Below are 14637 nucleotides of genomic sequence, written 5' to 3'. Positions count from 1 at the left end.
TGTTCTGTATCCTTTTCATTTCCTTTCTATGACTCTCTCATATCATCTTCTCTCTCAAATGCACTTACTTCTCACGTTTACATTTTTAAAAGGGTGTCCTATAGAGTGTATACTTTATAGGCATCTGTGAGGGGATATGTTCGCTGTGAGAGAGGAGAGAACCAGCAGTGGGCCAAACTAAGAACCAAATTATCTGCTGGAGTAACTCCATTATAGAAATTGAGCAGAGAATTTGGCCCTAAAATTCTTGGGAACATTAGAGATCTGAGAGAGACGTGGCAGACTCCTGAGATACCAACAAAGCTTAGCTAGATGGGCTACAAGGGAAAATGTACCCAGCTGCAGAAATGGAGTATGATGATGCCCTTGTCTCAGTTTATCCCCAGGAAACCATTTTGTTTCATCCTAGATTAATTCAGCACTATGCACCATTACCTTCAGATTACTCAAGCAAAACCAGCACCAATAAACCATAATTAAATTCACTCAGTCACAGACACATCAGATTGACTAAACCAGTCAATTTGCATATAGATTACCTTGCTATTAGTCTGCTTTGAAGGATTTTTCATCATGGCATGAGATAACCGGCTCCAGGACTGGCGAATACACACACACACACACCCCACTATAATCTATTATGTTCAAAGTTTCTGTTAAATACAATGGAAAATTTCACCAAGGAGATGAACTGACCCTTCTTGCCAAAGTGGGTTCCTCTGGCTTTGGAACGGTTTCAACTAGGGCTGTTGATTAATCACAGTTAACTCACACGATTAACTCAAAAAATTAATTGTGATTAAAAAAAGTAATCGCGATTAATCGCACTGTTAAACAATAGAATACCAATTGAAATTTATTAAATATTTTTGGATGTTTTTCTAAATTTTCAAATATATTGATTTCTATTACAACACAGAATACAAAGTGCACAGTGCTAACTTTATATTATTTTTTATTACAAATATTTGCTCTGTACAAATGATAAGCAAAAGAAATAGTATTTTTCAGTTAATCTCATACAAGTACTCTAGTGCAATCTCTTTATCATGAAAATGTAACTTACAAATGTAGAGTTTTTTTTGTTACATAACTGCACTCAGAAGCAAAACAATGTAAATCTTTAGAGCCTACAAGTCCACTCAGTCCTACTTCTTGTTCAGCCAATCGCTCAGACAAACAAGTTTGTTTACATTCATGGAAGATACTTCTGCCTGCTTCTTATTTACAATGTCACCTGAGAGTGAGAACAGGTGTTAGCACTTTTGTAGCTGATGTTGCAAAGTATTTATGTGCCAGATATGCTAAACATTCGTATGCCCCTTCATGCTTCAGCCACCATTCCAGAGAACATGCTTCCATGCTGATAATGCTCATTAAAAAACTAATTCATTAATTAAATTTGTGACTGAACTTCTTGGGGGGAGAATTGTGTGTCTCCTGTTCTGTTTTACTTGCATTCTGCCATATATTTCATGTTATAGCAGTCTCAGATTATGACCCAGCACGTCTGTTTTAAGAACACTTTCACAGCAGATTTTACAAAACGCAAAGAAGGTACCAATGTAAGATTTCTAAAAATAGCTATAGCACTTGACCCAAGGTTTAAGAATCTGAAGTGCAGTCCAAAATTTGAGAGGGATGAGCCAGGGGTGGAGCATGCTTTCAGAAGTCTTAATAGAGCAACACTCAGATACGGAAACTACAGAACTTGAACCACCAAAAAAGAAAATCAACCTTCTGCTGGTGGCATCTGACTCAGATGATGAAAATGAACATGCGTCAGTCCGCTCTGCTTTGCATTATCAAGCAGAAACCATCATTAGCATGGACAAATATCCTCTGGAATGGTAGTTGAAGCATGAAGGGACATATGAATCTTCAGCGCATCTGGCACATAAATATCTTGCTATGCCGGTTACAACAGTGCCATGCGAATACTTGTTCTCACTTGCAGGTGACATTGTAAACAGAAGCGGGCAGCTTTATCTCCTGCAAATTGTAACCAAACTTGTTTGTCTGAGCAATTGGCTGAAATAGGACTGAGTGGACTTGTAGGCTCTGAAGTTTTATATTGTTTTGATTTGAATGAAGTTATTTTTTTGTACATAATTCTATATTTGTAAGTTCAACTTTCATGATAAAGAGATTGTATTACAGTACTTGTATGAGGTGAACTGAAAAATATTATTTCTTCTGTTTTTTTACAGTGCAAATATTTATAATCAAAAATAAATATAAAGTGAGCACTGTACACTTTGTATTCTGTATTGTAATTGAAATAATTATCTTTGAAAATGTAGAAAACATCCAAAGATATTTAAATAATTAGTATTCGATTATTGTTTAACAGGGTGATTAATTGTGATTAATTTTTTTAATTGCATGATTAATCATGTTTACTTTTTTTAAATCGCTTACAGCCTTAGTTTCAACCTAACAGTACAAAATGAATGATGATGATGATGTACATGCTGTTCCCAATGCAATTCCCAGATAATGTAATAGGAGAGCCATATTTTAGGGACAGCTGCTTTATATTTATATTGTATAGGTGCTATCCCACATGGTGCTGGACAGTCTTGGCTTGTGCACTCACTACAGGTGTGAGAGGTAACTTCTTCCAGTGGTTGCTGAAAATTGACTTCCTGGAGAAGTATAAGCAGAAGTTTTTGCTTCCCCTTCATTTCTGAGTAGCCAGAGCTGTCAAGAAAAGCGGGTGGTTTGGAAAGCTGTGCTACTGTGGGGTTTGTTCTTTCTGCCACACTCCACATGGCAATAGGAGAGGTGTCCTCGTTTGGATACAGGTTTGAATGAAATGTTTCTTTCCAGCTGGCTGTGCATCCCTTTTCTCGTCTGTATTGGAGATCAGGAGAGCTTCCTTGGACCGTACCATTAGTGTTCTGTCATATGCATGGGCACCCAGAGGCTGTTTTATTATTGTTGGATTCTTTGGAGAGGGACTGCTAACACCAGCACCCTGCCTTTGATATGAAAGGAGAGCCAAGGATTAGAATTAAAATGTGCAATACCCCCATTTGGCCTCAAAAGGGAAAAGGTCTGATGCCCTTTAAATTTTGGCCTGTGTTAAGTAATGGTTAGTTGAGCAAGATGGAATTATCTGCATGCTTAGATGTGCAGCTCCTCCAAGGGTTTGCTTCCTTCTGAGGTTTTATTTTTTAATAGGTTGTGTTGTTTTTCTTATGTGTAACTTTTCCTTTAAGGAACGGAGGCCTGATGGGACACCTGGTTCACACGTAAAAGGCCTGTTCCAGTGGTTAGTCTCATTTTATGGAGAGTTATGACCCAGCATAGGCCAAGTGGGTAAGAGGAGAAAAAAATCTTTCAAGCTTTATGATTCCTCAAATACCTGAGGATACATGCTGACTCTACCCATATGCCTCGGCAGAGCCCTTTCCCTACCCTGCGCTATCTTCCTAGGGTTCCAAAAGACGTTAGTTCCAGTTTACTGCTCAGGAATTGATAGAGGCAGCTAAATGTGACTTCAGCTTTCTGGTAGATGCTGATTAGCCACCTGGGCTCCTTTCAGTTAGACAAGCCCAGCTGGGTTTGTCTCTGTCTAATAGAAGTGGGCATTAGGAAGTAGCTATTTGTTCCATTGCCTCCGACTCTTTCTGAATCATCCTGATAGGAAACTTCTGAATAAGCTAAACAAAATGTTCTCTCTTTCACTAGAAGACACTGAGCAATGCTCTTGAGAAACCTCTAAGATACTGGTCAACTAGCTTTTACCTTCATTATCTCCTGAGGTATCTTGATGGTTCAAATGGAAAAAAAAATATCACTGAAAGGAATAGCTTCCTCTGTGCTCAGGGCTAAAGCATGTTTAATACAGCTGTTTAACGAAAAAGTCGGGAAGCTGCATTCACAACTCATCACTGTTCTATCAGAAAAGATTCTCGGAACATAAGAGGTTATAATCAAAGGGGCACATCCTCCTTTGATAGAATTTCCACCTTCCCTTTCCAGAAACACTTGACAATCCTACACATATACACAGGAAGATGGTAAGAAACGCTGTTCCTTGCCTTAATCGTCTCTTGAGATCCCTTCCATCCCTAAAGAAATATGAGCTCATAAAATAAAAGAAAGCAAGATTTCTTTCAGGGTATACTTCATCACATTGGTATTGTGGGGGAGGATCTCTGGAGTCAGGTACTAGTTCTGTTGCTTGGATCTAGTCATCTGGTAAGATGGCTCAATGATGTTTTGGGGTTGTTTTTTGGGTGGGAGTAGGGTGTATGTATGTGCTTTCTTCAAAACTAACATTTATGTTGTTTTATGTAGCTTTATCACAGGCTGTTCTGTTAACCATTCACCTCCTTTGCATGAACAACGGGCCCTTTCAATATCTTTGAAGTATGTGTGAGCATAAGCTTAAAAGGTGTGGATGTGAAACCAATAGCTCATATCTTAGTCTTACTAAAATGAGGTCTGGAGGAATCAATTATCCAAAAAATAGTCTCCTTTCACTTACAGGTTAATTCCACTGTCATCATTGCACCTGAATGTATGCACAAGACTTCCTTTCCATTAATTCATCTTGGACACTCAGTCACAGAATGAAAGACATCTCTTGTTGTGATTAGTCAGTGATGACTCTCTAAGATGGTTTGTTCTCCTTTGGCAACTCAGTACAAGTTGCCCCCTGCAAGATAATCTCACCTAGAACATTTGCACATTAATACTTAACCTAACTAGGAGAGGAGCAGTTCACCAGTATAAACTTTGTGACAGCTCTACTCCCATCTTCACACTTTGATATGTCACCAGCATCCACTCAACCTAAAAACAGCCCAACGGTCAACCACAATTCTAGACACTGTTAGAAAGGTTACACTTCTGCTCCCAGCACGAGTATATGGAGGCTCACAGTACAGAGAACGCACTGGTTTAGGCCTGTCCCTTACAGACAGTGAGAGATAAGAAAGAGCTACATGCAACAGGACCAGAGTTAATGAGATCTCTGGTTTTGCAACTACATCCTAAATACATCTAGAGGAATCGATACTTGAGTTGGCTTGCAGCTGTGTGGGAGTGTGACAGCAGTGTGGTGCTTGCCAGGTAGGGCAACTGACTGAAGTTATACAGAACACACCACAGTGTATTTCTTTCCCACAACCCCCTGCACTCAAACTACCACCATCCTCAGCCCCATCGTACTGGCAATGGCTGAAAGTAAAAGAGGAAGGATGTGGTAGAACTTGGCTCTATTGGCCACTATTTCCCCCCATACAGCAACAGTTTAAAATGTGCAGACCATCTACGTTTAGGCCTCTTTCAACCACTGCAATTGCCAGTTTCAAGAATGCCACAATAAAGTGTAAAACTGTTCCAGTCAGGAACCTACCACATGTCCCAGCCTCTGAAAACATATTAGAATAAAAATGAAGACCAATAACAGTAACATAGACCACATTTCTCCTTACCCATAATAGGGCTGTGTGGATATGATGCTTATTCTGTTACATTGCTAGTACACTTTAAAGGCCCTATAGCAAACATTTTTAAGTAAAAGATATTTCAAACTCAAATTTATGATGCATAAACCCCTTCCTCTCAGGCTTTCACTATTGGTTTTTCCTCTCCACCACCACCACAGTTAAGTGATACAGAGGCACAAGATGTTAATTTCATACATCCAAGGTATTTTAGTTTAATAAATATGTTAGTGCAACAGTGATAATTTGTAGCCTAAACTGTTTTTTTGTCACAAATGGTAGCACACTGGGTTATAAAGTTCTCACAGTGATGTGAATTATTAAAAACATTGCTGAGCACTCTAAAAATCATTTTCCTGATGTACTTCATTTTCACCTACTTGCAAAGTGAATAAAATGTCTAGAAAGCACGTACATTAGTCAGATACTAATTTTGACCACTTTCACCCACTTTGAATGTTATACAGATGCACTGTGGCAGTTAAATATGCTCACAACAGCTTTGAAGTCTTTTACAGGGAACCAACTTCAACTCATTTTAAAAGCAGATTGAACTATTTCTCTTTTCTCCATTAAGTGTTCACGTGTTTTCTGGATAATAATAATACCTAGCTCTGATATAGCGCTTTTCATGAGTTCAGCGGTCCTCAACCCACGGTCCAATTAGCACACAGCTGCAGCCCAGCTCTGCCCTGTGTGCCTGGGGTCCCAGGCTCTCAGCTGCCCAGCACGAGGGTGTCTGAGCTGTCCCACTACCAGTGCAGAGGGATCCAGCCGGGCTATCCTGCTGCCCAGCATGGCAGGGATGGGGTCCAGGTTGGGGCTGCTGGCCTGCCCTACGTGGCGGGAGTCCAGGGTCGGGGCTGCTGGGGGCCCCATGGGGTCAGGAGTCCGGGGCTGCCAGCGGGCCCATGGGGACAGGGGCAGCTGGCCTGCCCTGTGAGCTTCAGGATCCGGGGCAGCTGGCCTGCCCTGCAAGCTCCGGGGTCCAGGGCAGCTGCCCCGTCATGTGAACTCTGGGGTCTGGGGAAGCCGCCCGGCTCAGAGAGCTCTGGGGCAGCCACCCAGCCCCATATGGCGGAGTCCACAGGGTTCCCAGCTGTCCTGCTGCCTGGCGTGGTGGGGTCCAGCCAGGCTGCCCCGCCACCCAGCGCAGTGGGGTCAGGGCTGCTGGCCGGCCCTGTGTGGTGGGAGTCTGGGGTTGTGGCTGCTGGCAAGCCCTGCAGGGTCAGGGATCCAGGGCTCCTGGCCGGCCCTTTGAGCTCCAGGGTCCATTGCTGCTGGCCTGCCCTGCGTGGCGGGGGTCGGGGCTGCCACGCAGCCCCATGAGGTCCAGGGCTGCTGCGTGGCAGGGGTCCAAGACTAGAGGCCGGTCTATCCCGCCTGGCAGGGGTATGGCACAGCTGACCGGCCACCTGAAATCTGGGGTCTGGGTGCAGGACTGCCAGCCGGCCCCGCATGGCGGGGTTTGGGGCAGCGACGTGGCAGGTATCCAGGATGAGCATCTGGCCCACCCCACATGGTTGGGGTCCGGGGCAGCTGTGTGGTGGAAACCGGGGTTGGCCTGTTGGCCCCATGGGATCCGGAGTGGGCAGCTGGCCACCCGGCGCAGCAAGGGTCAGGGTCAGGGCTGCCGCTACTCGGCCACCCGGCCACTGCAGCCCAGGTAACATATTGTGGGCCACATATGCAGCCCACAATATGCAATCAGTTGAGAACCCCTGCATTAGTTAATCTCAAAGTGCTTTCCAAAGGAGACAAATGTAATTATACCCATTTTAGAGATGGGGAAAATGAGGGACAGAAAGGAAGTGACTTTGCCAAAGTGGTTTATGGAGAACTGCATTATCTAAACTGCTGAACTGTATTAGTCATTTAAATCTGCGAACAGAAAATCAGTCTGATTCACACAAATTATTTGTACTTGGGCCATGTGTAAACTAAATTGGCAAACACTTGAAATTGGACAGATACTTCTTTTTTGGATAACAAGTCCATTAAAATGCAGCTATAACCGGAAGAGAGAAATTAAAAATGGCACTTTGCTGTGTATCTGCTTCTTATTGTCTTTCAGGTTGACTAACCATTGTTTGGTAGCAGCTCTTGTTAGCACCACAGGCCCATAAGAGCTGTAGAAGAAGAATCTGTATCTTCTGCCATGTCAGTGTTGCCAGATATGTTCTGATTTCTGAATCTCTATTATTTTAGCTAGTAATCTAGACCCGGTTAAGGCCATCTAGTGCCCTAGATGCATCATGCCACAAGGCACCTCACAGTTCTGGCCCTGCGCCATGGGCTCACCCCTCCACTTGGAGTACAGTGGTAATGCGGCATCCCCTTCTCTCCCTGAGAGGAGCAGGCAGTAGCGTTGGGTCCCTCATCTCCCCACCTGGAGTAGCAGAAAGAGGAGACCCACTACTTTCTCCAGCAGCTGGACTGTAGCTATGTGGGTGGGCCAGGCCCACCATGCTCTTCTCCTCCTGCCACACAGAGTTGTGCTTTAAAGCATGACATCTACTGGGCCTAATCCTGCAAGATGTTGAGCAACATCTTAAGGGCCCCAATTCAGCAAGGTACTCATTGTGACTACTCATGTGCTTAAAGTTAAGTAATTCCTAAAGGTACGTTGCTGAATAGGGCCAAAGTGACTCACAGGTGAGGGTGTGCAGTAATGTTGCAGGAAGCACTCTGCACCTTACAGGATCAGGCCCTTACCATATCTGTATATGGCAGCAGTTAAAGCACACATTAGCAGAACAGACTTCTCTTGTACATACCTTTAAGACAAAGCAGTGATCCGTAGGTGCCTTGTATTTCAGTTTGTACTGAGTACCATAATAAATATTCAAATTCTCGAATTGTATGAAGCAAGCCAAATCCCGGGATGTCTAAAAAATGGAAACCAAACATTCTGTTGTTACAGGGAATTAAGCTATGATGCCAGACACATTAAAAGACCTTTTTTCAAACCACTTTGATGCTGAATCTTGTTTTAACTGTTGTGGATTTTATCAAAGCGGAGAGAATGACAGGTGTTTGAGTTGTTCTTAAACTTTAGTGACCATTAAGACAAACAGAGAAAGGTATCAATGCACCTTTAGAATCACAATGAAACATTTTACTACATTCCATATAAATTTGAGTTTTGCTGTTTTAATCCTTTGTTTTGTTTCCAAGCCAGTGAACTGTTATCCTTACTGAAGAGAGTGGTTCCTAGTAGGAAAAAACTTTAATTGATTAAAATAGATGTAGGTCCTGCAATGACGCTTCTGCAGTTCTAGGGGGAAATGGTGTTAGGGAAAAAATATTGTTTTTATTCTAAGCAACTGCCTTTCCCTTGGAACATACAGTCAATGTGTGTAAATTTACACATGAGTAAACGAGCCACATTTCATCTGTTCCTGCTTCAAAACTGCCTTAAAAAGACAATTCCAGCCCTCCTCCCACCGCATCTCCATGCGCTGGTATCTTTCTGTCTACCACCGTAGGTAACCTATTATTTGTTCGTACCGTGTTGCTGTGGCAACAAGGTGTCTGTTGGCACACTTTGCTGCATTAAGGATTTCTGGGTACAATGTATAATCTTCAGACTCTTTATACATGTTAATGCAAAAACAGTCCTATCTCCATATCTTTCTGAATATGCCCATATACTTAGTAACTGAATGTACACTGGACACCTCAAAAAGCTTCTCTCCTTGGGGGTGGAGGTCATATTTTAGTGTAACATGCTTGCTTGTTGTTACGCTTTCATTAAGATACTTCCTTGGGATCACTGGGGTAGTGCATTTATGAACACTGCCATTTAGTGGTAGCTCCTGACAAGAGGGGACAGTAGCATGAATTCTGTGCTCTGGAATGCCTTGGTATTAATTATAAGTATCTCCCTATTCAGTACCCAACCGGAAGTTCCTACTGAAGTCTTTGTGAGTTTTGCCATTGACTGCAATGGGGCTAGGATTTCACACTGAGCGCATTCAAATCAATGAAACTTACGGGCAACCTCAACACCAAGCCTTCAATGGGAATGACAATGGAGTTCTTGCTTTTCTTAGGAACCAATGCATGATTGAATCCAATCCAGATACAATTATTTAAAGGGAAACATTCATCACAGGTAAGTAGGGGACGTAACAAATTATCATGTAGAAGATAAGTCATTTATTGCAAGTATTTTTGCAAAGCCATAATGTTATTCCTATTGCATGATCAGACAAAACAAGACTTTAACTGCATAATTTAAAGAAAAAAGTTTAAACAAGTAACTTGTGTGTTTGGTGCTGCTAACTTCTTGGGCTTTCCATTAATATCAGTTTGTGGGACAGAGAATGATACTTAGGTGGACTAACGGTTTGAAGCAATTGCTGGTGTGGAAATAGTGACACGATTGCGGTCAAGGACACTTTCTCAAAGTTTTAGGGCCTGACTTGCACGCACAAAACAAGCATAGACCTAAATATTAGGGTATGCAAAATTAACTGCGTGTTTGTTTTCATGGGCCTAGATATATTTTGAACGGTCAATATAAAGTGCTCATTTTATTTTTTTAAACATAGCCCAAGGTATGTCAGATTTTCTTTATTTCCATTTTGCTAGAAAGAATTAGACCAATTTCATAGTCCACCATTCTTGGAATGAGAGTATTTCACTAATCTGCATTGTGATTGGAGAAGATCCTTCCAATCACAGTTCTAGACTGTTTGGTAAGAGTGCTGTATGGGTGGGAGATTCACTGAGGAATGGAAAGCCCAGATGACCACTGCCTTAGAAGTCAGACACAGCCATTCTACAAACTACAGTACAAGCAGGGCAGTCATCTAATTAATGCTGCATTTTGCCCGGACTTGGGTCCTAGTCTGTTTCTGCACCTGGGTCACCTGAGTAGTAGCACTACATGCCTCTGCCACTCACGGGCGGACTTGTCTCTTATTTTTTAAGTTGATCACTATTTCTTTCATTGTGATTTATTCAGGGAATGACAAAAAATTAAGTCCCATTGACTTGGTGTACATCATTAGCTCTGGGTATGGGGAGGCTCAGTCACTGGCACAAGCATTTTCATCCAAAGCAAATCTGAAGCATTAAGAGCCATAAGTGGCAGCACTTGTCAGAATATAAAACTGCCAACCCAGTACCCAAAAGTCAGTACCAAAGATGTTACTCTAGAAATGAGCAGCAGTGAGCCCCCTTCTGCAGTGCACTTCAGGCTCCTTTGCTTATCCACTGCGGGCTGGCAATTCAGACTCTTTCAATACCCGGTAATGGTAAATGTCACTGTATTAGATTCTGTCAACCTGAACGCCTCTGTCTCACCTCTTGTTCTATTGAGGGCAGCCTTAAAAAGCTGAAAAGGCACAACATATTCTCTAGGCAAAGATCTCTTCAGGAAAAACATTTGGCATATAATAGCACAAAGACTTCAGAGCACTTCCCTGCAACAGCTGTTGGCATGGCAAGTTGGTTACAAACACAGACTATAAAAGCCGGACTAGAGCTTTCAACTGAGTCTTGTTATAAACAATGTCAGGTTTTCTGCACTTCCATTTTGCTATACAGAGTGAGACTGTTTGCAAACTTCTTAAATTCCCTTCCACAAGGAACTAGATATGAAGTAAAAGCATTATTTGCAGCAAAGTGCCAGCTGACAGGCATTGGGGCTTTCCCCCCATTGACTTCAAGAGCGGCAAGATTTCACCCAATGTTTTTACCTAACTGAAGAAACCAAAAATGGGGGGAACTATACAGGATTTCTGTGACTACATCCTAATATTTGCACAAGTGTCGCAGTCAAAGGAAAAATCTGTCGCAGATGCACCAGCCATTGCTCTCAAAATGTCACTTCAGGAGCTCTTCACTTTCACCTACATGAATTGCTGTACTGCTAAAATGATGCCTTTGATTTCCTGACCTTGGTCTTTCCCTTGGGGACGTAATAAATTCCAGAAGCTCGTAGAAGAAAATAGCGCCTCTTCCAGGACTTTTTTCCATCTTCCTTCAAATAAAGGGCCCCTTCAAGTTCTGGCACAATGACAGACGTCCCACAGAAGCTTTCCTGTGCAGCGAGAATTGGATTACACAAAATAAATGGACTTGAGTACCCATATTAATAAACAGCAGCAAACTGTTCACTTAAAACCGGACATTTTCTGCGACAGTGAATGTATAAAGATGGGGAGCCCAGTTATGGAACAGAGAGTCAAATATGTAAACGTGAGTTTTCCATATTAAAGTGCTCATGTGGGACTTGGGCATTCTTTTTAGATACTTGCTCTGGGAAACTGTCCTCACAGCAGAGGGCCCACACACAGCTAGCTCATTCCCTTCTCTTAAGCCCCAGACTAAATATTTAAGGGCTAAGTAGTGGATAGAGGCTTCTACCATTAGGCTCTTTGCATAGTGGTGGACTTCTATTTCTGGCCCCCCTAGTCCTGGACCAGAAACAGATATTACTTAATGAAGGATTTGCAATAACCTACTAAAGACTTTAACCAGAGAAAGCATTTTCTGCTGAGGAAGATAGAATAAAATGCTTGGCACCATTATTCTCACATGCTCGGGTTTTTGACTATTGCAACATCTCTAGGTTGTGTAGGGAAATACTTAATACCCTAGAAACTGCTCCTAAAGGCACCAAGAACTTTAAAATAAAATCAAAGATTGAGAGATTTCTATTAATACTTATTTTTAAGCACATACCAGCATTCACAAACCATGTGAACAAATACATGTTATTATTAGCCATGAAACTGCTCCTGTTGCCACGGGTAAAACACTCAGGGTAATCTCTAATGTCAACATACTTTATTTTCTCATTTAGAAGTTACTGTGGACAGCTCTCTGCTTGCTGATATTTGGTGGCTTTGTTATCATGCACTAATTCTAAAGTGGGACTCCCCAGGCATCTGAGTGTAGATTATCCTCTTCCTGCATTTGCATCAAAGCTAAAATGTTTGCCCAAAACTAAAGGGTTTTTTCATTCCCTTAGTTCTGTGATCATCGTTTGTTTGTTATAAGTCTAGATTTCTCTTTCTCATCTGAACTGAACTTTCAACAAGAAGGGTCAGAAGATAAGCAGGCTTAAACTGGAATCAAATCCAAAGGCTGCTTGTATAAGCTGGCCGCAGAGCTAACACTAGTAACTGTAGCAACCTGCATGGAACTTGGGAGGAGGAACTCAGGTTGCAGGATGGAAGAGTCTGGAAGAGGAATCAGGAAGTTAGTCTGTATGCATGTGGCTTGAGTGCTTACAGCAGCATCTCTGTGAATAGTTCTCTTTATAAAGAGACAATTTAGTTTTACAAGCATGGAGTCCTTTCATGGTACAACCCAGCATGTAGTACATGAAAAAAAACTGGTGGGGGAAATGTACCTACTTAAATAGAAAGAAAAGCAACTACTTATTTCATTATTATCATTATTGATCAGTCTTATTCATGATTTAAAAAATAAAAAGCCAATCTGATTCTAGCCCAGGAGTGTTTTAGACTATTGGTAATGCTCTGATGGGGATCTTGCAAGCAACACATTTCTGCAACAATGTCAGAACTAAGATGAACCTTGATTGAAGGTGCCTCTTTAGAGGACTGTGAAAGTGCAATGCTTCTAATCCCCTGCTGTCCTTGTTCAGGCCCCAGTCCTGTAAACACCTAAGCAGGTGCTTCACTTAACGGAAATCAGTCGGACTACTCACTGTAGAAAAAAGCTAAGCACACGTGTAAATATTTGTAGGACTGGCACCTAAGAGAAGAAAGCAATTATCTGCACTATGTTTTATAATAAAAATATAAAAAAATATACAATGTAGAGTCTATGCTTTCAGTGGTGAGCTGCAGATGAAGTTGAACAGCTTCCTACACAGCCTTAAACATAAAGCTGGTAATAACAAACACAGAACTTCCTGTGACACATTAGCCAACAAAGAACTAAGCACGGCTGCTAAGAGCAGATGTAGGCTGTGGGACTCTGCCACATCAGCACTTGCACCATCCCTTTCCCAAGCTGGCTTACCTCCAGGAGAAACTCTTTGTTTTTCTCATTCATTTCCTTGCCTTCATTTTTCCCTTTGTTTGCCAGGTAGAAATTCTGATTAAAATACAAGAAGTTGATGTTGAACAGAAAAGACAAAGAATATAAATGAACAGATCACATCATTATTCAGCCTTTCTGTATTGTGCACTGAGCTAGACGGTATGAGGCAGGTAGCCAAGTATTGCTCTTCAAATCTCATTACAGGAAACCTTCCCCAAAGCTGCCTGTTGGAGTTTATATGTCAATTTCTCAATCTAAAATTCATTTTACCCATATACCCCTACACCCCACCCCAACCCCTTGAAAAAAATGTGGCTCAAGTCTTGATTTTGTTTGGCTGCTTTTCTGGGTCAGTGGGTTTGATTTTATTTTTTCAATTTGAACACCGTCCGAGCTTCCTAGAGGTGGGCGTTACAGAACATGATTGAGGGTCACGCAGCAGATTAGTATGTGATGAAGAAAAATGTAGTGCCAGGAACTGAATGCACAATTTTCTAGCAATCAATGTTTATGGTGTGCATTGCTTCAGAAATGGAGCTGCGCATGTGCCACAGATCTTTATTATTTAGTAACAAGTGTTTGGACACAGTCGATTTTACAGAGTTCCTTACTTCTACATTTGTATGTTGCATTTTTTCACCATCCAGGAAAGTACTTTTTGTCCAAGGAGTCCTTTGAAGGCCAAGGGGTTATTTTGCATACTTGTTGACAGACGCTGTACACCACCACATCTAGCATCAAACTCAGTGTTTGAGACTTGGGCCTAAACTTTGAAACAACGCCTCCACCACTGTGGGTGCAAGTATCCTCACCTGGAATTGCACCCATTCAGAAGCCTATATGCCTAGACAATGTAGCTGTGCTGTCTAAAGGGGTACAGTTGCAGACACAAGTAGTTGGACCCACATTTAACTGTAGACTCGAAACTGTATCTGGAGTTGTGAAGGTCAGGATCATGCTCTGGTAAAAACCAAGGCCCAAATCTGTTGGCAGCTTCTAAACCTAAAGGCCTGCTGACTTGAAACCAAAGCAGGGAAATAACAATGTTTATAAATAGTCCCTTTGGCTTTGGTTGAATTATGAATAAGGTAAATTGTTTGCTTTATGGCCTCTATCCTGCAAACAAAACCTGTTTCATCCAGGTAGA

General features: G+C 42.0%; 1 protein-coding gene across 4 annotated transcripts in view; it reads right to left on the bottom strand.

Moving 5' to 3' along the window:
- APBB1IP (amyloid beta precursor protein binding family B member 1 interacting protein) overlaps positions 1–14637 on the bottom strand; it is a 103849-nt gene that overhangs the window by 18043 nt on the left and 71169 nt on the right. For all 4 annotated transcript variants that reach the window (XM_073334280.1, XM_073334282.1, XM_073334281.1 and 1 more), the window contains 3 exons: positions 13470–13544; positions 11371–11514; positions 8240–8350 (listed from right to left, as the gene is read on the bottom strand). In XM_073334280.1, the coding sequence (XP_073190381.1) occupies positions 8240–8350; positions 11371–11514; positions 13470–13544 (330 nt within the window). The remainder of the gene's footprint in view (positions 1–8239; positions 8351–11370; positions 11515–13469; positions 13545–14637) is intronic.

The sequence above is a fragment of the Lepidochelys kempii genome, chromosome 2, assembly GCF_965140265.1.
Source record: "Lepidochelys kempii isolate rLepKem1 chromosome 2, rLepKem1.hap2, whole genome shotgun sequence".
NCBI lineage: Eukaryota > Metazoa > Chordata > Testudines > Cheloniidae > Lepidochelys > Lepidochelys kempii.
This window is presented reverse-complemented; position numbering and strand designations above follow the sequence as displayed.